Genomic DNA, 26,623 nt, shown 5'->3' on the forward strand with positions numbered 1-26,623 from the left:
GTAGCAACACTGACACAAGGCAGGACAGACTCCTTTTGGGAGATATGAAACACCGCTTTATCGTGCCATTCCAATTATCTCCAGCACTTATAGTAAGCCTCCAGTTATTCCATTTTTGTTACACAAATAAACTCTCAATTTATAAAATAGGTCATGGTAAATTTTTCGTCCTGGTCTAAAAACAGCAAGGCAACTGGAGAAATAAAATTGTATGTGATATATGGTGGGTTAGCACAGATGACCTCATGGCATTTTTTATTTTTTTTTTACCATAAACCTGCCACAATCCTAATGAATACATATCTGTATCCACAGTTTTCATATTTTAAAAATAAATAGATCATTGCTAAGAGTTCTCAACTAGAAAAATGTCATAATGAAATACTAAAATTATAAAGTCACTGTAGTTCCCCTCATCATGTTAGACACATTTCTCTCCCAAGACAAACACTGCTATTCAACATATCAAGTCACCCATGGTTTGAAAAAAATACACATAAAATTAAGAATATACTGCTAAAGTGTTTGTCTCCTACAAATTACAGTGTTTCATAGGTTGTATTTGTCAAAAAAAAAAATTTCCACAGGTGGAATTTTAGACTTTTAGTCATTCTCATGTACTGATCTTCTAAGGTCCTAAGAAAATACTCAAAATCATGCAAGCCCCTGATTAAACCAGGAAGCAAATCTGCATGCATGCAATTACAGTGTCTACAAGGGCAGACGCAGATGACAGTAATTCATACTCTAAGAAATGGGCAAATGTGCATTTGGCAGATTAACTGTTCTGTATTCCATTGCTATGAGGTATGGAAACTGTACTGCGAAACAACCATTACTCATTCCCTCAGCTCTGAGCACATAGGTCTATCAAAGGCAAGCCAGGCTGGAGAGGGTGGGGGGCGAGCGCTGGAAAGAGAAGAGTCTACACGTTTCAGATTAACGCTTCTCTTGAATGGTTTCTTTTATTTAATTTCCCCCACTTTTTAAATTAGCAAATACAGTAGGCCCAGAAGGGGAAATGTGTGAGGGGAAGAGGGAGAGAAGGGAGGGAAAGGGAAAAAGCAAAAGCAGCCAAAACTCTCCAACTTGTTCATTAGGCGTTTTGTATTTGAACATCTGAAGGAATCATGTGTCTGTTTTTCATTATTCTCCATATGTATTTGTTCTTTGCTTTGTTCAGAGATTTCTGGCTGTTTTGTCATGACTGTGCTTATTTTGTTTTATATATTGTTCTGTTACAGGGTGATTGTTACTTCTTCTCTGCCTCACTTAGCAGTTACACCACCAACAAAGAGCAATCTGAAAATGAGAGGTTATGTCAAAATGTGTCCCTAGCTAACTCCCTTGCAGCCTATATGATTAATTTAGGTCTGACTGCTTAATACAGACCAGGGAGAAATCCTTAGATAACACTGCTCCTTATCATGACAGGAATGTTGTGGGTATCTTTCTAAAAATCTGAGGAATAGTGGAGAATGACTTAAAGTACATCACTGAATGTTCTCCTCATTTCTCCAAAAGGAAACCTTACACTTCTTGCTAAGCAGTAACCTGTTTTAACAGATCTGCTGTTGCATGGAAGTTTTGAAATAATTTCCTTGCTAAATTAAATATTTCTACTTTCAGCTTTACTCTATACACAATATACAATACACAAATGACACTGAAATACATTCTGAAATCACTAATCATGTGATAATTTCTATCATCTCCTTGAATTTAATCCACCTTACTTCATTGGATACACATCACAGGATGATATGCTCATTTAACAAGATAATCTCGTACTTGGCAGAAAGTGAGTGAGACCCAAAAGACTGGAAAGGAGCAAACAAATAGTGTGCTTTTTTTTCCCTTTTTGTTTGAATACTGGCTTTTGTTTGGGGTTTTTTTTGGGTTTGGGGGAAAGGTGGATTGTGTTGGGCCAGGGGGAGGTTGCTGTTTGCTGTTGGTTTTTGCTGGGTTTTTCTAAGGAATGGGTGTAGACTCCACTGTTTTAGAGACAGTTTCAACTTCTGGAAAAATCTTGGAGCAAACAGTTGTATGAATCCATTCACAGACCCTCTCAAAGGTGATGATTAGTCCTATGCAGCACAGATTCAGAAAGAGTAAAAAATGTCATATCGTAATTTTGTCTAAAAGTATGTAACCAGCCTTATGAATAGCTCAGTAATATATATTTTAGTTAAATCTTGCTTCTCTTTCATAACTTGAGCAGATAGGAGAAAAAAGGTCTAGCTGAAAATGCTGTGAAGTAGGTGTCAAACTGATTAACAGATCCAATTTTAAAAATAAGTTCTCAATGGCTTAGTATTGCACTACCTGGTGTACTGAGAGGGTTTTCTCTGAAGTCTTCCCCAGGTCTGTTATTATTCACTCTTTTCCACATTATCTTGTCCAGTGGATTAGAGAAACCATTTATTTACTGTGAAGAGGATACTAAAGAGGTAAGTGCTGCAAGCACTCTGGAGGCTTAAGATTATACTCAAATCTTAGTAAATTAAGGAGACCACAGGAAAAAAATAGGATAAAATTCAATACAGACAAATGAAAAGTTCTAGCTCTAGGAGGGAATAATCAACAACCCAGAGCAGAGCACAGAATAAGGAATGCCTGGCTGGCAGCAGCACTGCAAGAGAGTAACAAAACCAGGGAGCTATTCTGAGATATTCTGTGGCTGCACAAAATATCTCAGCATAAACCAGCACCATTTTCCTCATGCAACGCCCTGTGCCTCAGAGATGTATCTATATTTTAAATACATATAAAATTATTTATATGCATCAACAAAGAAAAGGTTCACGTGATCACAGAGAAGACATATGAAACCCCTCTATACTGTTTAAAATTATCTAAAATCCTCTGCCCAGCTCCAAGTTCTTCAGGTAAGGAGTGAGCTGATTAGAGAGATCAGCAAAGTGCAATATATTGAGAAATGTAAAACAAATTGCCTTTAAGGAAAAATTTAAAGAACTAGTGTGTTCTAACTAGAAGAACACACTAGCTTAGTCTAAGGAAAAGATAAGGTAGATGCAGATCAGCCTTCACATATATATGTTTGCTGCAAAAAGGAAAGGAATATGCTGCTCTACGTGTCCACTGGGGATAAGAAAAGAAGCAATAGATTTAAATTGCATCAAGAAAGATTTAGGTTAGACATTAGGAAATGCTTCATTATAGTGAGGAGAGGGAGTGTTATCAAAGATTGCCTGAGGAGCTTCAGGAATCTCCACCACTGGAGGCCCTCGAGTGAAGGTTACAGGAATTCCCCTCAGCGGTGGGTCAGAGCTGATCCAACCCCAAGGCAGGTCCTGACCACTTCAGGTCCCTTCCACTTCTGATTCCTCGGAAGCTTTTTCTTTTTATTTTGGCAGCCTTACTGAAGAGAAAGGAAATTGTACCCAGCATTTAAAGCAGTAAAAAAAAAAAATCTATTCTTTTTTATGTCATAAAGCATACTGTTAATAAATCCAATTATGTTTATGATCTTTTAATGGCGTTACTTATGTCATAAAGATCCATCTCTGAAAATCAAACAGATACCTCTGCCCTACAGTGTAATACAACAGCATGAAAGCAAACTAACAGAAAATACCAATTCATTGTTATATGGCTCCTATTAAAATAATCTCAAAGCTAACTATAATATAAAGAACACTAAACCCAGACATTTTTCTTTCTCAAAATTTTACCATTCATATCCTTTACAATATTTTCATTTCACATTTTGTGTTTCACAAACAGATCCACTCCTTCCCTTGTTTACCACTGGCAATGGGAGCAAAGGAAGTTTTGCTCACAAGAGTACTGCTTTATAATGCAATCCAAAAAAAAAGCAAAAGTACCACCAAATCCCAAATACAATGAGATCTTATTCCTGGTTTGATATTCAAAGAAAGAGAGTGATGTTATCAGAATTCTGACAGATGAGTGCCCCAAGGAAATCAAATGCATGTTCAGGCAAAAGAAAATGCACAGCAGTGCAACTTGTGACAACAGCCCATGACCAACTGGGTCAGTGGGGTTTTCTAAGACTAGAACTGCAGTCTTCCAATGTGCTTTTCTCCTGAGTACCTAATGAGTGCTGGTTTTGGCAGGCAACAGATAAAGTCACACACTTCTACAAATCTCAAAAACATCTTTGGTATGGGATTTTTCTCCCATCTCATAATTTCCCCAGAACGCTTCCCTGTTGCTTCTCTTCACCCCATATCTGGCCATTCACGAAATAGTCCTAAACTGCAATGCCTTTTCTTTTTACTAACACATATAGAAATGCTATCCAGGATGTGCTTCTTTTCAGGAGAACCCACTCTAGTAGACCTCATGACTCCAAAAGTTTTCTGTACACCTCTTGTGGAAACCTACGGAATCATTTTAAGGCAGTTTCTCCCCCACAGACTCAGTGACACTGCAGACTCATAAATGAGTAACCATTTTAGTCCTGAGATACTACTGCACACGTTAGTCAATATTTTCCTCAGCAAATGTAGCCACACACACACACACACACAAAACATCCTATATTACATTTAAAAATATTTTCATACATTAGCAGAAATCTAGCAGAAAAATTAGGAACATAAAACTGGAAGAGGAATTATTTCTATATCTTGGTATTGCAATTTGCAGATATATTTGTGTTATAAAAAATATTTTCTTCTTCCATTAGCATATGCCAAGACTTCACAAAAATATAAAAATTAGACCAAGTTTTCCTTGGGAAACTTTTCCCAAAGGTTTCTCAGTTTTATATAAGAAATCAATTTGCATCACTGATGATATCATTCAAATCAGACAGCACTATGTGGTTAGAAGGTAATTTACTCTTCTGCTGAACCAATTTGATACTTGTTCTGATTTGTGATTTTCATTTTGTTTGTTAATGAAAAAAATTAATGAGCAATGTTACTGGAAGCACAACTCAAAGCTTTGGCATTATTAAATATGTTTGTAATATACTGTGCATTATGTTGATTGCACAGTTGGAGTCAGAGCTTTGGCAGTCAAGCCACCAGTCAATCATTCAAACTGATAATGAACTCACAGGGTGGACACTTTGCACGTACCTTTGCACTGATTTGTGTTTTTGTCAAGAATTGCCTTTGTGGATACAATTTTCCCATACCTACAGAGAAAACAAAAATCAGAGGTACAAGTTACTATATTTTAGTAAAGCACATAATCATTTTTGCATGCATATGTAACACATATCCTAGGAAGAGGTCTAGAGCTTTTCAAAAATGTTCATGTGATAATCCTGGAGAGATCCCTTATGCCACTACCTCAAACACCTTTATAGCTCCCCTGAAGAGCCCTTACCACAACCTGCCCATCTCTGGTCCATGCACTGCCAGCATAAATGCCAATCATAGTAAGGATTTTAGAACACTCACACTAGTAAAGAGGCTTCTTTGACTAAATTATTTTAAGTTTGTTTGGTTTAAATACAGATGGATCACATTCCTTCAGGATTAACAAAAATGCAGGAATTATGGTCACTTTTTATACACAGGCACGCACAGCTGTGCTCATGTGTGCATTCATGTCTATGTATATACACTCTATCTAGTTTGGATAAACAGAACCTTGGAGGCTTGTGTGCATCTCCCAGCTCTTTCCAAGATGAATGTTAATACTCATTTGAATTTATATCACCTCCCATAGATAGCATGGCACTGAACTGCAATTTGATAGACTCAGCACGGTGAAGAGGGAATTCCGGCAGCTACAACTTGTTATATAAAACAACTGGACCATAAAATAGGTATCTGTGTTTACCTCACAGAGGTTAAGACTAAAAGTGCAGACTTAATAGTGAGTATCACAAAATCTTGGGGAAAAAAACACAGAAGATAGAACTTATGGATGAACATAAGACATCAGAAGAATAAGCAAAATAATTTTATTTCTCAAATCACTGATGCATCTGGGTCTTTGTTGAAGAGAACTTCCCTTAAAATGCCCTTTCCCACATTTTTTAAAAATCATTATTGATATTGTGATATATTGGGCTTTCATTTTGAGGACTTTTCCATGAAACACAAGTTTCTACATCCACAAAGAACATATTATTACAAAAGATTTAAGAAATTGTGTCTTCTAATGGTAAAGCAACTCCCATGGAAAATAACCAACATCAATTATAAACCATTGAAACATAAGTTAGACAAATGCTTATTTGGTTTATCTTTATTAACCGCAATATAAATATGGTGTTAGTGACTTCTACTTGAAATCCAGAAATCAGAATGTGGAAAACCTTGCTGCTATTTCCTTCTCTGCCTCAGGAGGAAATCAATGTCTCCCACTATACAGAAACTCTAAGGGCAGCTAGAGCACTGTACCACACACTCTTCTTTATCCTATGGGTCTGTAAAAATGCTCAGGAAACCATTTAAAAAGAAAAAAAGAAAGAAAAAAAAGGGAAAAATACACACACAACACCCCCCCCCAAAAAAAACAAACAAAAAACCAAAATGCACACAAAGAAACAAAAATCAAACAGGGAGAGAAAGAGGTAATGGTACCATAACTTAGAGTGTAAAAGAGATCCTTTTTTTTTACTCTGGGATCAAGAAAACACTTAAATACCTCACAAAGGAGAGTAACACCTACAGGAAAGACTGAGAATGGCCTAACTAAACACACTCTTTGATACCAGCAAAAATTTGAGACAAAATTCTCAGCTGAAGTTTCCACACTGCAAGTGACATGTAGCCATTCTGTTTAAGATAAAGGGCACTGCCTTTCCCTCTCTCTCTTTACTCTGCTTTTTTGAGTGATGCACAGTGAGATTTTACATTTCACTCTTTTTCCTTTCCCTAAGAACTTGCAAACACATTTGTTTCCATTTGACTTTCATTTGAGGAGGAAAAGCATGTTTGGCTTCATTTTGTTTCAGACTGCAACCAGTCAGGAGGTGGAGGAAATACTGACCTAAGGGTACTAATAATTTGTGTATACTAAGTCAAGCCCCAGTTCAGCTATCTTTTAGGAACCAAAAAAAAAGTCATACAACCCTTCCTCCCCTCCACCCCCTTTTTTTTGCTGATTCTGTAGACCAGAATGATTTTGGGCTCTGAAGGCAGGCACAATCCATTGTTCACTGCACTATGATGGGTACATGGGCAGGTAGTTGAGAATCTATTTTGCCACAGCTGGCTCCACTCCAACCAAATACATAACAGATTTAATGTTAGCCATGGTATCATATGCTTTTCTGACCTCAGGTGTTTCCAGAATTGGGGCCTTTATACTCACTCATGTTCCACTTAATTTTATAATTCTTTATGTACCCGAAGTTGACTTTGGCCTCTACGATATTAGAGTATGTCTTAAGAAGGCAAAGAGAAATTCAATTAAGTGATTTATAGCTGTTCAGTGGGTCAGCCTACGCAGCAGGAAATCTGGCTCGTGCAGTGCATCTTCATTTATTTGATTTACTTAGATTTAATATCAAATACATTAAAAACATGCAAAACCACACCTATCTTGTACATTAATGCACCTCTGACAGATAAATGGAAAAAGAATCCAACAAAAATCAGCGGCTAACCCGCAACAACCTCAAATAAAACACAACCCCTACCAAAACTTCCACCACCAAAAACCAACACCCAGCCTCGATTTCAGTCCAGCCACTGCTAATGAATTGATATGTTGTTTCATCCAAGTCACCTGAGAGCTAGAAGTTTACATTTCTTGCCGGCAGAGACAGGCATTGGTGGTACCCCTGCTTTTATTACAGATTTCACAGAGTTATTTGCTCTGTACTGCAATGCCGCAAACACGTGGTTATGCTAGAGATTTTACTCACAGAATTCTGTTCCATTCAGGAAATGCTTCTCCCCACATTCCAAGTTATGTGCACACCTTCACGTTTGCAAAAACAGACATCACAGTGGTAAGAGGCACCACAATTACAAACACTGTTATAGGCAATTAGCCATATGTCGGCGATTTAATCTACTGCTATAAACCCTGAGTGCTACCACAAGAAAGTAATTGGAATTAATTTGGACACTGTTTTACTAAATATTTCAAGTAATTATTTTACAGTAATCAGAACATCAGTTCTGATGAAGAATGTTAGCTTGTGTGCTGCATGAAATCAGGAAGGTATTTTGTTGCTACAGATGCAGTCATATTTCTTTCTCTCATGTGTGAAGTGTGGTATTAAGCTATAGCTCATCTCCAAAGTTGTTTGGTTTTCTGCTTGTTTTATCTTCAGTTGCAATTTGATTCACCCAGAAGTACAAAAAAAAAGTATTCAATGGGATTGTTCACAAAATTAGGATAAAATACATCACAAGAGTTTACCTCCTGTTTTCTTGTATTTAAATGGAAATTATTACAAAATTTAACAGCCTGCACACCTGTGTGTTACAAACCATAAATGTAAAGAAATAACAGGTACGGTCTCCTTGTTGTAAGAAAATGTGAGCAATATTTAATTTTCTCTTGAGTACAGTTCATGGAAGTACTCTTTCAAAGGCATTGAATCAAAAATTCTGGTCATAAAAGGATGACTGTAGAATTGAATTCACCTCAATTCCATATTACCAACCCTTCAAAATAATGGCTGTATCATTAAGGATAACCTACTGCATCATGCTGTCCAAGGAAATGGGTGTAATGAATCTGAGAAGGCTACCTCTAGAATGTGTCTATTGAGCATCTAAATTGAAATTGCTGTTCAAAAGGTTTCCAGACACTCTTCCTGAAGTGTTATCTGAATGCATAGTAACCACTAAAAAAATTGTTCAAGTGCTTTTAAAAATCCTTGTAATTGTTGATATTTAATTATTATTTTATTTTTTTTTATGTAATAATTTTCATGGAAAACAAGGTGGTCAAATTTTGAAAGACTTTCCATGTCAGGAGCAACTGCACAGACTAGGACTTCACCACATCAGTGAAGAACCCATGCAGTGAAATAGTGATTAGTTGCCTTCACTGTTTCCCATAATACATAAGGGCTGCCCAGAAAATTATAAAGTTTAAAATCTGCAGGTTCCAGAATGGAGAGCTGCTTCGGGAACTCATTGCCACAGCCCATGCCAATGCCCCAACAGAGACATCACTACAAAAAGCTATTGGACAGCTTCTAGGAGAGAAAATCTGTCATGAAATTAAAAGCAAAGACATGTTTGTGTCCGAGAAGTCACATACTACCAAAAACTGAGAGGATACCAGAGTAGCATCATCACATGTTGTCCCAGTTTTAACATCAGGCACCTTCACTTCCTGCTGCTGAAACAAATTCCTATCTGGCCCAGCCCAGCCCAGCCCCTTTTACACTCCAAGAAAACATTCAGTTGGGGGTGGAAATACCTTCTTACAAACATAAACAATTTTACTTTATCTTGTATATATCAGTGAAACTGGTGAAGTCACCTGACATACTCTACTAGAATTACAAGGGTCACTTAAAAACTCTTCACTTACCAACAGCAGTAACTGACATCACGTCACACAAAAGGCAGAACTAAGGGAAGAGCCCACAGAGCTCTGCACAAGAAACAATCTCCCTGTTCAGTCCTGGCTATAGAGCTATGTCAAAAATCACTCTTGAGAGCCCCATCCCATTGCACCCCATATTTTCAGACAACTCAGCAGGCTCAGGAAAGATGCAAGCAATGCAAAATAAACCCTTAATGTATATACATCAAAGCAGATCACTTTAAGAGCTTTCAGGCAGGCGGTCGATCAGCACTTACCCTACAGACAAAGCTCAACGTGATCAGTTCCAGAAAGTTATTTGATAACTGCTGTTAAAAGGCAGATAGCTCCTGAAGGAAACCATTCCTCTTTGAGTGATACCCCTTATAAGATGCACAAACCTTAATCACAGCCAACCCCAAACTGAGGAGAATTTGCTGTCTCAAAGCACACAAAGAATTTGAGCCATTTCTCCTCCTGCCTGTGGAAAGCTAGGGTGCAGGGGGGGTAAGTGGACAGCTAGGGTTAGCCAAGGACTAGCTCAAGGCAGAGCAACCAGGTGCCACCCACCCCACTGCTGGCAGGCAACATGCCAAGGGAGGAAGCTGGCTGAGCAACAGCTGTCACCAGGAGTTGCTGCATCAAAGAGCAGATTTCCTAGGAGGCCAGGATGGTGGGGGCCACTCAAACTTTTTAACTTTTCTGTGTTGTTATGGGAAACAAAACCTCTGGGATAGGCACAGCATATTCTGTCTTTCAAGGAGACTTTCAGGCTGGCCACAGCTAGCCCTGTAACACCAGATGTCTGTGGGACCAGATAGGATAAACCTCTTACCACTCACCCTACCCTGTGCTGCACATGTGCTGCCATCCTCATCTACAAGGCAGTGGGTGCAGAGGCATGTACAAAATACAGCTTTTACCCAATTCCAACCACTGCTTGTACGCTTCAAAAAAAAAAAAGTGAAGCTTGGAGTTGAAACTCAAGTAACCAGCGTATAAAACTCTTCCTTGCTTAGTGAAAACCAATGGAGTCATCATGTAATTTCCGAGTTCAGAGCTTAATAATTATATCCCCAGCGTTTGAGTTCACTCAAGGCCTCAAGCATTGCTCTGAGCACAATCCACCCAACTGAAAACAGTCTGCGTTTCTGGGCATTTAGGTAATGTATGCTTTTATCTTGGGAACTTTTGTACTGGGATGAATTTGACCAGCAGTAATTGGATTTAGATAAGCAACTCTGAGGCTCTTTCATTCTTGTGAATTAATATCTAAATAGCATAACCAGGTTTATTTTGTTTAAAGCAGACTCTATTAGGCAAATCATGGGTTTCGGGAGGAAATAAAGCCCACATTATGATGACCCAAAGCATGGAAAGAACTGCTGTTGAATTTCTTGGAGAGTCATTTTTCCTATAATACACTGTGACATGATCTTACAACATCAAAATACACACAAACAGGAAATTCACTCCGACTTTTTTTTTTTTTTAGTATTTGAATGATAATTTCTGGGCATTTCATTGACTGCATGGCAGTTTAAATGTTTACAATTTTCCCCAAAAACACATTACTATTCTGTCCCTTAACAGAACTAAGTTCCTTTTCTGCCTTCTCTCTGTATATTATTTTTAATTTAAAAAACCCAAAAACCTGAAAAGTTAAGACAAAATCCTTATATTCACACAAAAATACAACACATGCTACTCAGAGCACCTCACACAGACCAGTGCATGGCTTGAGGAACAAACAGAAGGAGCTACTTGCAGGGAACCGATGCATGTTTCTGTAAGAGCTTAATATTCAGATGCTCTGTCTTCTCTAATTTCTTTGGTCTGGCTGTCATGTTTACAAAAATCATTCCTTCACTCAGTAAAATACAAGCTTTTGACACTGTCTCTCACAGTATCCAGCTGGACAAAATGTCCAGCACACAACCAGATAAACACATGATGCAATGGGTGAGCAACTGGCTTATGGGCTGGGCACAAAGGGTTACAGTGAATGAGGGGACATTTGGCTGGGCATGGTCACTACTGGGGTTCCACAGGGCTCCATCTTCAGCCTCAGTGCTCAAAGTGTTCAAAAATGGCTTGGACACAAGACTGGAAGGGATAATAAGTTCACAGAAAACACAAAATTGGGAGGAGCTGTTGTGTCTCTCAAGGGCAGAGAGACCTCAATGAACCAGAGGACCGTGCAGACTTTGTCTGACAAAGGAAAGGGACAGGTCAACCCTGGATGTACAGACAGACTGTACGAGGAACACAAGGCTGGAAAGCAGCACTGCATAAAGGGACCTGAGGGTCCTGGGTGACAGGAGGTTGAGCATGAGCCAGGAGCATGAGCCTGGCTGCCAGGAGGCAGCACCAGCTGGGCAAGGGAGGGGATTTGTCCTGTCCTGCTCTGGGGCAGCCTCACCATGAGTGCTAGAGGCAGTTTTGGGCACCACAATCCAAGGAAGGTATAAAGTTAACAGTGTCCAAAAGAGGGCTGTGAAGATGGTGAGGGGTCTAGAGGGGAAGCCATTTGAGGAGTGGCTGAGGTCACTTGGTCTGTTCAGCCTGGAGGAGACTGATGTGAGACCTCATTGCAGCGTGAAACTTCCTCATGAGGAAGAGCAGGGGCAGGCACTGACCTCTTCCCTGTGGTGACCAGTGACAAGACTCAAGGGAATAGCTTGAAGTTGTGTCAGGGGAGGTTTAAGTAAAGGTTCTTCACCCAAAGGGTGACTTTGATTATCCTAGTGGGTCTGTTCCAATTCTTCACAGAATATTCTGTGAAGTTAATAAGCAATTTAGACTAGCAACTTGTCCAAGAGTTTCACATTAAAAAAAAGGGAAAGGGACCTCTTAAATCTTTTGTTTGTACATCTAAACCAGCCCTGGACTTTCAGAAGGGATCCTGAGTCATTAGCATCAAATTCTGAAAGGGCAGATCAGCAATTTTGAAACTGAGACCTTCTGTTTCTAGCAGCACAATTAGAAGCCTAGTTTTAAGCAGACAGTAATGAACATTGTAGCATGTGGGAAGAGTGAACTTTCAAGAGAATGCAAGCTGATGAATCACTAAAATAACATATACATATTCAATAGTATCTTCTGGCACAGATATTTACTACTAAGGGTGTAGTGATTTCACTCATACGTGGGCCTATTAGTCACCATTATCCCACATCCAATGAAAATATATTTTTCAGAACTAGGAGACAGAAAAAGCTATTAAATCCCTAAATAACTATGTTATATAACATGTCTGTAAACACTATTATTGCTTTAGACAAATAAAATCCAAGATCTTACCATTCTATTGAAGAAAAGTTCCACATTAGGAAGAAAGAACCTAAAAAGCTGATTCAGATTATGGATCATGCCATTTATTTTAACACTGCATTTTCACATCATATTCAGAATTCCCACTTTTCAGAAGATGCAAGCACCATTTATCTCAAATCACAAGGCTCTAATACAGCCCCGAAAGGCTGTGTCAGGTCCTTTGGCGCCCTTCTATTGAAGGATAGGGAAAACTCAGTAGTTTTAGTGAAGTTTGCTTCTTGTAAAATTTCAACAACCTCAGAAAGATAATCCTGTAAATAAACAGGCATGTAAAGAAACACCTATAAATAAAAAATTCCTCTGCTGTTAGAATTGTAGCTTTCATTTCCAAAGGAAAATCTACTGCTATTATAGCCCAGGAATGTGTTTCACCTTCACCTTCACTAAAGTGAAAGACATGTCTCACATTAAAGTTAGAAATGTATTTACAAGACAACACATATTTACCAAGAGAGTCATAATTCGCAATCAAACTAATCTGCATTTATCTATTTATATACGAATATTCACAGTTTCATATGAAAGTGTACAGGCTTGAAGGCTTATTGCAATTGTTTTAAGTACTTGGGAAATTAAACCAGATAAAACAGAAGCTAAAGTAAATGAAATTTAACAGACAACATTTGTTGAAATAGTAAGACCTTGAACTTTCAGACCTGCAAGATGTATATCATTTTATAGTTCACGGGTAACTTTTCCTGTAGCCTTGTCCCTTTCTTTGCCAAAATCAGAATAAGAATGTTTTTTTCAGCATGCAAATGAAATTAAGTGGTTTAATGCAACACTTGCAGAAATCAAAGATAGTTTTTTCATTGCCTCCACTAGGTATAACCTCAAATCCTATTGACAGAATTTATAATAAGGCTATCACACCCTTGTTACCCAAGACAGAATAAAAGACCACTTACTAATGTGGCACTCCCCACAACAGACTGACATTTTACAGAGTTTTTCCTCTGCTTGCTGCAAGCAAGACACTTGGCTATTAGCTGCAGTTTCTATTCTAGATGCTGTTTATTCTTAATTAGTGCTATGTATTATGTTCATATTAAATCTGTATATTTAAATATTGAAGCTATTTAAGACTATTTAAAAATTGATTACATTATTGTATATCATATTAAAATTATGACATTTATGTTTTTACTTTGATAGAAAGCTATGTTTTTCCCTCACAGTTCTGCCATGACAAATAACCAGTGTTAATAATTAATTAGCAAAATATTCTACAGTTGCTAAATTAAGTATAGAAAACTAAATTCATGCACAAATTAATAACTATGATTTCATGCAGTACAGTTCAGTTCTTTTTGTGGGCCATCATTAAATCTTCAATTACTAATTATTCCACATTTTCAAGAATTCAGATGTCTTAAAAAATAAAATGCAACTTTTGTTTGCTGTCACTTAGCAGTGCCTCTAAATTTACTGTTTGATAGGAGGCTCTGTTGGGAAGACAGTTTAAGGATCTGAAATCCTTCACAGAATGAGATGTGGTTTACTGTAGCTTGTAATAATAATGCCAGGCATACCCTAATTTTCAAAGGGCAGTAGATTTAAAAAACGTCCAAATATTTTCTACTACAAAAACTTTGCTCATTGGCATTGGAAATAAAAAAAAAAAAAATAAATAAAATGAAGCAGCTCTTCAAACTTGAAGAATTTCCTCTATCCAACACTTGTATTATTTTAGATATTGTGGAAATAGCCCCCCTCCTCCTCAACATATCATTCCAAAGTGTGAAATTTATTTGCTTTGTATGTTCTAGCATGCTGTGCTGTCTTGAATACGATTTCTCATTCACAGTCTTGCTTACTTACGGAAGATTCATTGTTAAATTACAGTTGGTATGAACCAGCACGCCAGCATACCATGATATTAATCTCTGAAGTGTTCAATCATTTAACAATAGCCTCATTATTCAAGGGAACTCTGAGAATTCAGGTTGTGAAGATTTTCTGACATTTCACTAAAACAATTTGCTCTTAAAATAATTCAATGACTGCAATATATTGTAATATATATATATGTATGTATATATATATATACACACACACATACAGCCCTCAATCAGATGGTTTCTTTCTAATACTAGACAAGAAAAAGAAGAGGAATTGAAAAGAAAAGGAATTACAGATAAAAGCAAGAGCTCCAGCTACCACCAGGGACTGTGAACTCAAACTGTTAATTTAAAGCTAAAGCATTTTATAGGGTTCACACAGAGGCCACTTGAGTCAAATGTGTGAGTGAGACTTCTTGAGTTTACACAGCTCCCATTTCATTATTTACAAGTTAGAAAAATCCAGGTACTTGGGTAGTCTTTAGAGACAATACAGTTTTGAGAGGAACTGTTTCTTTAGTATTTTACATTGCAAAATACCTCATTCAGGAACTACATCATATAAAATATTCTTTTTCTTCAATATATTTATTTTAATTCTTTTATTTCCAGAGCTGGAATGTTACAGTTGTATTCATTTTCCAAAGGCTGAACTTTGAAAAAAGTGGCACAGAGAAGCATATTTTTTTTTCTGCCTGAAATTTTCAAGAAGAAACAACGAGAGCTTGGATTTGGATTTTTACAATTATGCAGGCAAAAGTTCACACTGCTTACCCAGAACTGGAACAGAATACCTCTGGGTTTGAGTTCCTTTGAATTTTAATTCCATCTGGTATATTTATAAAAGCAAAGATTTTTTGGTCCATTTATTTGTACAACTCTAACATAATGACAGGCTCAGGAGCGTGTGTGAAAACAGATTTGATAACCTATTTGTTCGTGGTATTTTTAAATACTCATGCACGTGTACAATTTCAGGCATGTTGAACTTAAACAGGATGAGCAACATTTCTCAAGGTTAAATTATGTTTGTAGGCTCACAAATTAATGTTCTTGTTTGGTGTGGAAAGTCCTCCCTACAGCCTCGACACAGCAAACAAACGCACACAGGACATACAAGTGCATGTTGCCAGTCAGCCAGGGCTTCGCTTTCCTCAGTGCAAGGCCTATAACCATCACAATAATTAGCTTGAAGAAGACAAATCTGCTCTGGCTGTTAACTCACCACAACTCCCAGGTATTCATCAAAACCTTCTCTTGAGTGATGGTTATGCCAACAATTAAATTCAAATTAGGTGAAGCTGCATGAATCATGTAATAATATTTTTTATGTTTTCAAATCCACTAAAACCTTGCAAGTGAATGAAACATTAAATTAAGAGTCACCTGATACAAAAACACATTTACAGGTTTAAAAAATATATTTAGAGTCTATGCCAACTGTATAAATACTTCTTCATTCTATTATCCAAAGACAGATGGACATATTTGAACATATTAGCCTCACTACGTCAGGTGGATAAATATCTTTGGAGGGGAAAAGCTTATTAAAAACTTCACTTTGGATCAGACTCTTGCTTTCCAGAAATGTGGTATCCTTCTGCTGGCTCCAAGGGCTGCCCTAATTTACACTGATAGAGCAATTGCTTCATGTCTTTAAGTGCTGAAGTTCTACTTCAAGAAAACATCAAGAGGCAGGTTGTGCAGCATAACTAGCACATCCTGTAGCTCTCTGATCATCAGTCAACATTTCTGAGCCTAAGAAAAACAAAATTTTAAAATTTTAGTTAACCAAAATCTCAGGGTTTGTGCCAACTGCTCCCACCGGACACCTTGGCCATGAGTCTTCTACAGAAAAAAGCCAACACTGGCAATTGCTGTGCTCTGCTGTAGTTCACTTTGTGCTCAAAAACAGCCAACAAGGACCAGGAATGGATGAAACAAGCCATGGGATTCACTAAGGAAATAAGCTTTTTATATCCATAGAGTCTTCTGTCCTCAAAAGGACGTTTGGTTGGTCCTGCTAAGAAGAACCCTAGATGGAAAGCAATGAAGAGATGCATTGTAGCCCATCCTTTCTGAAATATCCATGGGCAGATCTACAGAAAGGCACAAGAATTTAAATATTTTATGTTTCTGCTGAAAATTTTTACCCTAGGAACAAAAGACTCACTGAAAAAACACAGTGAGCCCATTTTGAAATCTGACCAGTAATACTGAATTTGGAAGCAATTTAGCTTCAGTTGCTTGGGAGCCCCCAAGAAAAGACTTTTGTATATTACTGGCTTCAGGCATTTTCAAATAAACTAATTAAATAAGATACAATCCTCAAACCATATAAAGATACACATGGAAAATCTGAGACCTCATTCTGAGTATTGGGCATACTTTGAGAGAGAAAGAAATGTGATTCACTGGGATAAATTCACATCTTCCTGAAACTGGTCAAGGAGCATAGTATTGTCAATTGCCCTTTAATGCACAAGAAAAGGTTATGAAGTTTATTATAACATTAAAAAATTACAAATAAATATGAGACATCCTTTTCTTTTGCTTATAATTTTCAAGCCTTTGAGATAGACTCAGGCTATATTTTCATGTTTCTCTTTAGAGCCATGAGGGAAAGAAACCTGCTTTTTTATAAGAATTGAAAGACGAAATCTCTACCTTATCACATGCCTAAGGAACTAAGGGTTTAAGAAACAAATACTGTGAACCTAGCAATAAAATTTTGAGGCATGGCACAACCAAGGGCTACGTCTTCATCAAATATCAGTGAACAACCTCAGTGAGGGTAAGAACGCTGCTTGACAGTTGCATGGTTTGGGTCCCAGAAAACAATCCCAAGAAAAAAAAAATTATAGCAAGGAAAAAATCCAGCCTATGATCTATTCCCCACTTTATAAAAAGAGCTGGATTTAAAGGTAGATCAAAACCCCAGAGCTGACCCCTCACTATTATCACACAAATAAATAACAAGTATATCCTATACAGATGAATCATATTCCAGCATATCTATTCTGCCAAATATAATCTCCCAAAGGTGCTGGGTTTAAAAATTAGTAACACAAAATTTACAGTAATCACCTATAGCAGCAAGCTGACTACTTTTTGAACATCCCATCAGAAGCAGTGAAAGCACAAAGCCTATGTAAAAAGGTCACAGTCATTCTTCTTGGACTCAAACACACATTTGACAAGTATTCAGCAAGTATTCTGCAAATATTTACAACTGTGAATGACTGAATTCATATCCTGGATGGTCATGAATGCACCCAATGGCCAGCTTTTATCAACCTAGCACTTGTAGTATGGGACCATATATTTATGCATTCCTGAAACATCTTATTCATCAATAGCATTTGTACCCTTTCCTCCCACTTACTCAGACCTTGGGAGTTTCTGACCCTTTCCCCTTCTGCTGTTCAAGAAAGAAAGTTCTCAAAAGATCAACATCTTGAATAAGAAACCAAGGCAAAAGAAAAGGTCTGCTCTAGCTACTCATTTCCCATATGCCTTTGCCCTTCGCTTTACTTGGGCTTGCTCCAGAGACCACAGAGATCAAGAGAAAAACCTGTGGATTTGCCCTGTTTTGCAATTCCTGAGAGCCATTAAATGTTACTCTACATGCAACATTCCATTTTGTAAGACAATTTCCTATGTTCAGACTTCAGTTTCTTTTTGATTCCCACATTCTCGGGACAACAGTTTCTTTGTTCAAGCTTCCATGTTTATGGTATGTTATCTTATCTCTGGTTTAGCCTTTAATATTGAGCAGAGTCAGGAAAGAATCATCCTCTTGTCTGAGATGCAAAGGTTTATGTCTGCTTACATTTTTAAGATACACAAACATACTTTAAAAAGTCTAAGAAAATATACTCTTATTAATGCTGTTATCTGAATTATGATATTTAATACCAGTTGCAGCTTAGTTCCCTTATCTCCCCTGTGAAATAGCTTTTTTTTTCCTCTAGGATGCTGTCATTTTAGTCTCATATCAGAGCTTGAAAAAACTTTCAAGTTTTTTTCAAGCTCTGCAAAAGGAACAGCAAGGTTGGATTAGAAGGAAATTCGCAGAAATGAGAGTGAAGCAAACTATTACAGCAGGGGCAGGGAGGAAGGAGAATTTTCATAGCCTCAGGGCCACCCAAAGTTGAGAGACACTCAATGTCGCAGTGAAACTGACTCAGAGAAGAGACACAAAAGCATAAGAGTGGAGAAAGTCAGAAAAATTCAACTTTTGTCTGAACTCCACCATCTGCACCTGCACACGGTGAGGAACACAAGGAGCCATCCACACCACAGTCATGCCAGTTTTGCAGGAGAACATGGAGCTACCTCAGCTGGCTTTGACCTGGTCCCAGGTTTTACTGCATGGCTTTAAAACCCAGAAGAATCTTCAATAGAGGCTCCTTCAGGAACTGCACACTGTGAATGTGAAATGCACACTACTGACTGAATTCTGCATGTTTGTTCTCCATCTAAAAGAAAAAATGCACTTTACAAAAGAAAAAAGAATCATCATTTGTTTAAACCCCAGGCAGTACTCTCCCCAATCTCCTCATGTTCCCCCATCCCTGACCTTCTCCCAAAGACTGATTTCTCACCCACCTCTAAGATTAGTATGTTCAAGACCTGCTCAATTTTGACAGGGGGGGAAAAAAAAAGCCACCTTGAACAGAAAGCCTTTTGAGCCTTCCCTTACTTTTGAAGCCTTTGTATTTTTTAATCCCAGCTCTTCCAATTTTGTCTCCCTTTCCCCTCCTCCCCTTCAGTGGAAATTTTCTACTCTTTACAAGCCTGGCTCTCTGCAGAAAATTGATTTCCCCTAGGACACAGCCATCCTACTGTTCTATGCATGGTCATTAATGACCATCCTGTTCACCACAGAGACAGACAGACACGGTGGCACTCCTCCCAGCTCCTTAGCACAGAAAGCATATGGGGAAAAATTCTAACAGCCTCAGAGCTCAACCATTCCAAGAGTTCATCGTCCCCGGAAAACACCATACAAAATCCCCAAATGAGCTATTTCAAGAATAAAATGATTCTTGCTGGTTTCTGCCACTCTTCCATTTTTTTTTTTTAAATCTCTCCCAGGTTAACAACCATTATGTAGTTTCCTCACTCCCAGAGGAGGTAGTTCCCTTCCTCCTCCACATAGGAACAAATCCTAATCAGATGTTACTTGGACTCATACAGATTTTACCGGAGGACTGGCATCAGGCTATCTAAGGGTAGAATGCATTTCAGCACAGATTGCACAACCTGCCTGAAGATGTGAGAAAATACATGGGTGCTGCATTTCTTGCCATTTTAGCTGCTTCACAAGTAATGCACCTGCTGACTTCACTGTTCCTGGGAGATCTGCTGCCTCACATCTGACTGCAGCTGCATCCCATCCTTGGAGTGACAGACAATTCTCCCCTTAACTCTTGGTGTCTCTGATGCCAGTGGGTAAAACAAAATGACTGTACTCACAAAACTGCTTAAAACTGCTTTTCTATAAACATCTTGTGGATAGACTCTAAACTGACTCCCTATCTCCTCCTTGACCCATGGGATTCTTGCAAGAATTTCCTTTGTCCCTGCTGCTACAGGGAGGTACAGTGGAGGACTCAAAGTCACAAGCTACATTATTGGTTTCAGCAGGACCAAAAATAAGGAAAAACATTCATAAAGCCTTAAGATGGATATAGAGCTGGCTTTTGTGGGTTCTGTTTACCATTCAGCTTGGTTCCAGTGCATTCACATTAAATAAACAGGAGTAGTGTCTCTAAATCAAAATGTAAATTTTAAATAAAAGAAAACTTTTTCAGTGACTATGGTCATAAAAAACCCAGCTCTAAAAATTAGTTCTGAAACTAGAAGAGGGCCTTAGCTACTGAACTACAACTTGATCTGAAAAATGTCAACACAGTGAATGCCTGATGCAGCACTTCAGAAAAGCTGGGTGGGGAACTGCCCAAACCAAGATGTTCATATTTAAATCTCACGTTGTCCAGGTACCCTTTGCATATTGTGCTGTGATTTCTTTGTATAATTCTCAATAATGCTGGCTGATATTAACCAAGGAAATCCTCTGCATACAAACAGCACTTAGGTCCCATAAAATCACACACTCTGTGGAAATTTCCAAATACCTTGACACAATGTGGGTGAGCTAAGGATAAAGTTTCAAGCCTGAACTCCATAATTTCCTGTCTTTTGCTGGTCTACACAGCCCTTTAATGTTACGTTAATATCATTTCTGTGGGTGTGATCGAATTACCCGCCACTCCTGATGCCAGCATTAGTGGATTTCTGTGTAACAGGAGAGCACACTTTACTGCTCATACTATTGCTAAATACCATTAAGCAGAGCAGCTGAAGCCCTCCTGATAGCAGGAATGGAGGGCTACCTCGTAAGGAGGGGACAAGCACTTTACTGCTGGCACACAGCCTGAATCCCAAGAGCCCTCAACACATCCAATTTGCTTCGATGTCCCCACCAGGCAGCCTGCCACAGCATATCCCTCAGCCAAAAAACATCCCCAGGCCTGTAAGTCTGCTGAGATGCAGAGATCTCTCTCCCAGGCTCAACATCCAGAGTCCTACGTGATGCTGCCGTGACTTGGCAGCTTGAAAAGATAGAGATGTTTTTACTTGGCGACCTTTTGGCTCCAGGTGCAACACAGGGCTGCTAAACTGTCCACTGAGAGCACGCCTCACACACTGGTGACAGCTACTAACTAGTGGCACAGTGCTTTAAAAATCCCCTTCTGAAGTCTTTGTGGAGAGATTAAAATGCCACACGTACGTGAATTGTAAAAACTCCATGGCAGCCTCCAAAGGGAAATTTAACGTGAGTTTCTCATCAATACCTTTGCACTGCTAAACTGTACCTCCTAAGAAAATTATGAGCCTGACTACCCTGCAGACACATCCCTCTTTAGAGGAGGATTGCATTAGAGAAAAGGGAGACAAGGAGCAATGGAAAAAAGAATGAGGGAGAATGGGGAGTTTACATCTGTTCCACATAGTTGGCTCATTACACACTGGCAGACAACGTCATACAAGCAGTTGCAATGGGCTGTAGTTACACTTCCTGCCTCTCTAATCCACCTCTTCCTCACCACAAAATGTCTGTATGCTGCTATACTTGACCAGTGGGAGATTCAGCTGCTAGCACAGAACTAACAGCAGCCCCATGGCCTCAATGGACCATGGGAACAGCATGGCAGGGACACAGGAAGGGTAAGAAATGCAGTCTTGTGATTGAGAGATATTCTTGTTTCTCTATATCTACATTCAGTAAGAACAAACAAACAAACAGGAATCTTAACTAACACTTGCAAATCCCATGTTATAAAAGAGACAGTGTTTTCTTACCCCCCATGAAAAGAGAGTTGGAGCAACCACAATTCCTGAAAGTGATGATAGCTGTATCATTACAACCTGCCTCCTGCATCTATAAGACCTGCTAACAATTTTTCCTGTAGTCCAATTCTTATTTTAGGCAATGACCAAATACATGGCACGAGTATAGTGCCCTGCTTTCATTTAAACCCCACCAAGAACTTGGTCATTTTCCATTTTTTCCACCGTTGGCATAATTTTTCCTTTCCATCTAGAAGCACTTGCCTTGACTTCATCCTATTCTGAGTCAAGAGATTGTCCTGTATGAATCCTTCAGGTCCTTGAACTGGCATTATGTTCCTATATGTGATAGGAATTAATTTGTTATAAGGCACTTCATTTGTTCCTAAGGCACTTAATAAACTTTATATTGAAATGTTTGTGCTAAATTATTAACATTTTAAAAACTTCCTATCCATAGTCAATTTAATCGGCAATTCTAAATTTGGTGTTGATTTAAGTAAAGCAGAGGAGACCTGACACATTGAAGGTGAGTAGAGAAATTATTAGGTATGGCTTAGATCCAAATTCCTCACTTTGAAAAGTAAAGATTCAAGAGTGCTGCAGTTTTCTCCTTCCATGGGGTTTTGTTGCTCACAGACGAGGATGAACAGACATGACTTAAAATTATAGGTAATCAAAACCCAGGGATTTAGGGATGAGCTTCTGCCATAATTTCAGTACCAGCGTTCTGTGATCTCACAGAGTGCATGTGGCACCTCCTGACACTCCTACTTAGACACTACAGCAGCTTTTGAGTATTCTCCTTTGAGTATTTGAGTATTTTGAGTATATATTGAGCTTTTGAGTATTCTCCTGCTCAAGAACACAGATGTTCCAGTATTACAATTCATCCACTTAAGGACACATACAAAAACTAAATATAATAACAAATGTGCATAAACATGAAATAGTTAGTTTTAAAAACATTTAAATGATGCCTGCAGTCCTTGATGAAATTATCCAAAGGCTGGAGAAAACTGTTTTACAATCAGATACTTAAATTTCTCCATCTATTTGGATTATTAAAGAAAAAAATTCTGAGAAGTGACTGCATAAGTGCATCTGAGAGAAGAATGGAGCAAGAGACTCAGAGATATCTTTAACCTCATTATACCAAGAATAAACAGCAAAAAATTGAGACCAGAAACTTGATTTGCAAGTGGGTTAGAAATTCTGACCAGGGAACATGGTTAACAGGAACAAACTCTTAGCAACAGTGGTAGGTTTGCTGTAGTTTTCATATCTTCAGTTCCAGAGTGGGTGCTTTTCTGGAACACATTCTTTACATCAAAATAAATTTCTATGTTTAGTCCAGGAGCAAAGGAGTGAAATTTACAGATCTGAATCAACCATAAAATTATGGTAGAGCATCCCTTGGTCTCTTCTGGATCTTAAATTCTATGACTTTGTGAATAATTTTATCCCTTTTAATTATTAGTTCCCTACTATAAAGAAGCTAAAAAGTTAATGTTCTTCTTGAATCAATGAATTACAGAAAATAATTGAAGTTTCATAATTGGATTATAACCCCAGGAGAATATGGAAATGCTGAACTGGGAAGCTGAAGTAAGGAAAGCATGTCTGTTTTCTTTTTTCTTTTTTTTTAATGTGATCACCTGGCAGTAATAGCCATAAATGCTTCACTTATTACCTGTATTGCACTGAAACAAAAACATGCCTGTGATCCTGCAATAACTGCTATTTGAACAGACTGCTGTGCTTCCATGAAGCTTCCACAGAATTGGGTGTCTGTTGGCAGAAATCTTATTTCAGACTAGGTCCTATAATTCCACATAGCTATTGCCTTCATTGTTTTATTCAGGGTTGCTCCCAGAGCTGTGGCTAGATTACCTTCCAAGAGAACCAGAAAGCAGGGATCTCCACATTCCCTAGAACTCATGATGGGGACACAGAAAATAGATGTCCAAGACAGAAAAAACCTTTTTAGATCTCTGTCAGTTCAACATCTTTTAAAAATTAGGCTCAAAACATTCTATCGTTCCAGTGTCTAACGAGGCAAATAGAAAAACCTCTGACACGGTTGCAACAATTCTAAGAAATTCCTTCTCTAGTGAACATCTTTAAAAAAAATTAAAGCCTTTACAGCTTTTAACACAAGTCTACTAGCAGTACTTGTCACACAAATAATTCTGGGAAGTTACCAAATACTTGGAATGAAGGACATTGCATGCTACATAGCACAGAGCTCTTGTCAATGCTTGTTTGGAATGGTATGAGAAAGTCTAGCGGCTGAGCACAATGACATTTTTGTTTTCGTGCTGATAATATTCAATAGCCTTGCCACCAAAGTTGGCCTGCCACTTCCCCTTGCATAGAAATTGTAGGCATGCACTAAGGTTTTTGCCATTAGCTGGAAGCGGTGCCCAGGTTATTCTTGGTTTGGGGAGGGGGGTTGTTAAGCATAGCTGGTATTGTTTTCTTGCAGCAAAGCTTTAGGACAATGTAGTTCTCAAACAGAGCAGAACATTATCTGCGTCATACCTTCAAGGAAAAGGTTACAGAAACATTTCTGCTACACAAATGTCAGAACGTGAACAGCATGTCTCCATCTCCTCTCAAAAGCTGGTGACTCCTAAGGAGTACAAACCACATGCCAGTCACAGAACTTCCGTCTCCACTCTGCACATGTGAGACAGCAACTGGCTGTGCTCTCCCACTGCTGCCATCAACTCTCAAAGGATATGAGATCAGAAAGACACGCTGAACCTGACACCATGGAATTTAGGAGAACAAACACCAAAAATGCAGACAAATCTAAAACACATGGATAAGCTTCAAAACAGAAGAAATAAAGATAACCAGAACTTGCATTGCCACTAAAAAAAACCCTAACAAAACACCACTATGACGTAAAGGACGGCAGTGAAGCAACCTTTATCAAACCAACAACATTTCAGCCAGCCCCCTCACTGGAAAACAGAAGCCAAGCATCAGAGTTTTACAAGACACCTTAAGGGGCTGAAAAATTCAGACTGTCAAGAGATCCATGGTTATGGAAACCCTTTCACAGACAACATCCACATTACAAAAATAGACATGTCCCACAGACTTGTATGGTGGAGAGCCTGTCTGTCCTTTGGACAGTTTCTGGCCATGAGCTCTTTCAGACTCAAATGGCTACAGCAGTAGTCTCGTGAACGGATGGTGATGCCACGGTTGACCAACTGCACAAAAAATATGCTGGAGAAGTAAAGAAAGAAAGAGGACAAAGAAAGAAATGGTAGAAACATACATCTCAAAACAGGTTAGAAGAAGCTCATTAACCGTGTTGCCCTCCTATCTCAACACCACTCCTGCACAGTAAGCAAAACAAGTGGCAGGTATGGTTATGCCCTTCACACTCCTACAGAAAACTCAGTATTTCTGAGTTCTCTTTTTAGTTGTGGGGTTATTTTTTTTTCCTTTTTCTTTCCTTTTTATTCCACAAGGACTTTAATTAAAATTTATCAGAAGAAATATTTCCAGCAGCAGTGTCTGAAAGTGCTGCCTCCTCCCATATCTTCCATTAAATCTGGTTCATCCAACTTGAAAGGAGATGAGAAACTCTCACTGACATTCTGTAACACTCCAGTGAAAAGACAGACACATTCAAAACAGAGGAGAGTGCAGGTGTTCATTTATTTTTACGCAGATTATTTTTCTGCCTTTCTTCCTGACAATGGGTATGTTCACATCCCAGATGGAGCTCTCTGCAGTGCTGTGGGCATTTGCTGACCTAAAGTTTTGTTTTCCCTGATGAAAGAGGCAAGGTAAGAAGAGGATTGGTTCATTACCTACTGAGGCAGCTTTAATGTTTGTTTCTAACAATGGAAGGCGTTTGGGGATCATTTCAATGGGAATGAATGTACAAATAATTTTTCAACTATATCAGGCAAAAACCTGTACACATCCATGTCCATATTTACACACCGCAAAAATATAGCATTCATATAACTGACTTCAAAACTGCAAAGCAACTCATTTTGGCCATGAAGATGTAGCTCAAAGTAAATTCAAGGTCACTGCCTTGCATCATTTTTCTCCTAGAGAGTAACCCCTCAATGTTTCTCATAGCACTGATAAGCATCATCACTATAAAGATGTCTTGAATGCAAAAATTAACAAATCATGCCCACAGCATCAAGTTTCTCTGCTTTTATACCTACTTTATGCATCCTTAGCATTCACCATCTGGCTCCTGATCAAAAGCATTTTGACTTAAAAAAAACCCCTTCTTTTCCCATCCTGCCCCTCTCAATAAACTTTTAGGAAAGGTCCATGATATAAAGAACTTGGGAAGAATACAGGTTTCTCCAATCTAACCAATCAGTGTGTTTTCATCTGGTGTGAAGAAGCAAACATGAACAAATGACAGGAATATACTCGTGTAGTTCCCTCCTTGCTTTCTATCAGCACATTAGTCCAGCAGTACACCCTTCTTAGGACTTTGCTTTCCTGATTTTACTGGGAAAAACGAAGAAAATCATGGGGAGGGGAGAGGGGGAGTTGTGGGTTTTTTTCTTTTTTTCTCAAGTGTGGGCATTTCTTTAGCTCCCATGAAGACTGATCTCTTCAGCAGATTTCATAGCTATTCCCAA

At 38.5% G+C, this 26,623-nt stretch overlaps 1 protein-coding gene across 6 annotated transcripts in view; it reads right to left on the reverse strand.

The window, feature by feature from the left end:
- The window catches only part of RBMS3 (RNA binding motif single stranded interacting protein 3), a 708,653-nt gene that overhangs the window by 318,596 nt on the left and 363,434 nt on the right, over positions 1 to 26,623 (reverse strand). For all 6 annotated transcript variants that reach the window (XM_088051401.1, XM_088051399.1, XM_088051425.1 and 3 more), the window contains one exon: positions 5,073 to 5,131. In XM_088051401.1, coding sequence (XP_087907527.1) covers positions 5,073 to 5,131 — 59 coding nt within the window. The remainder of the gene's footprint in view (positions 1 to 5,072; positions 5,132 to 26,623) is intronic.

Source organism: Pseudopodoces humilis, chromosome 1 (genome assembly GCF_049639895.1).
Source record: "Pseudopodoces humilis isolate 2021_Gansu_Grassland_sample_001 chromosome 1, ASM4963989v1, whole genome shotgun sequence".
NCBI lineage: Eukaryota > Metazoa > Chordata > Aves > Passeriformes > Paridae > Pseudopodoces > Pseudopodoces humilis.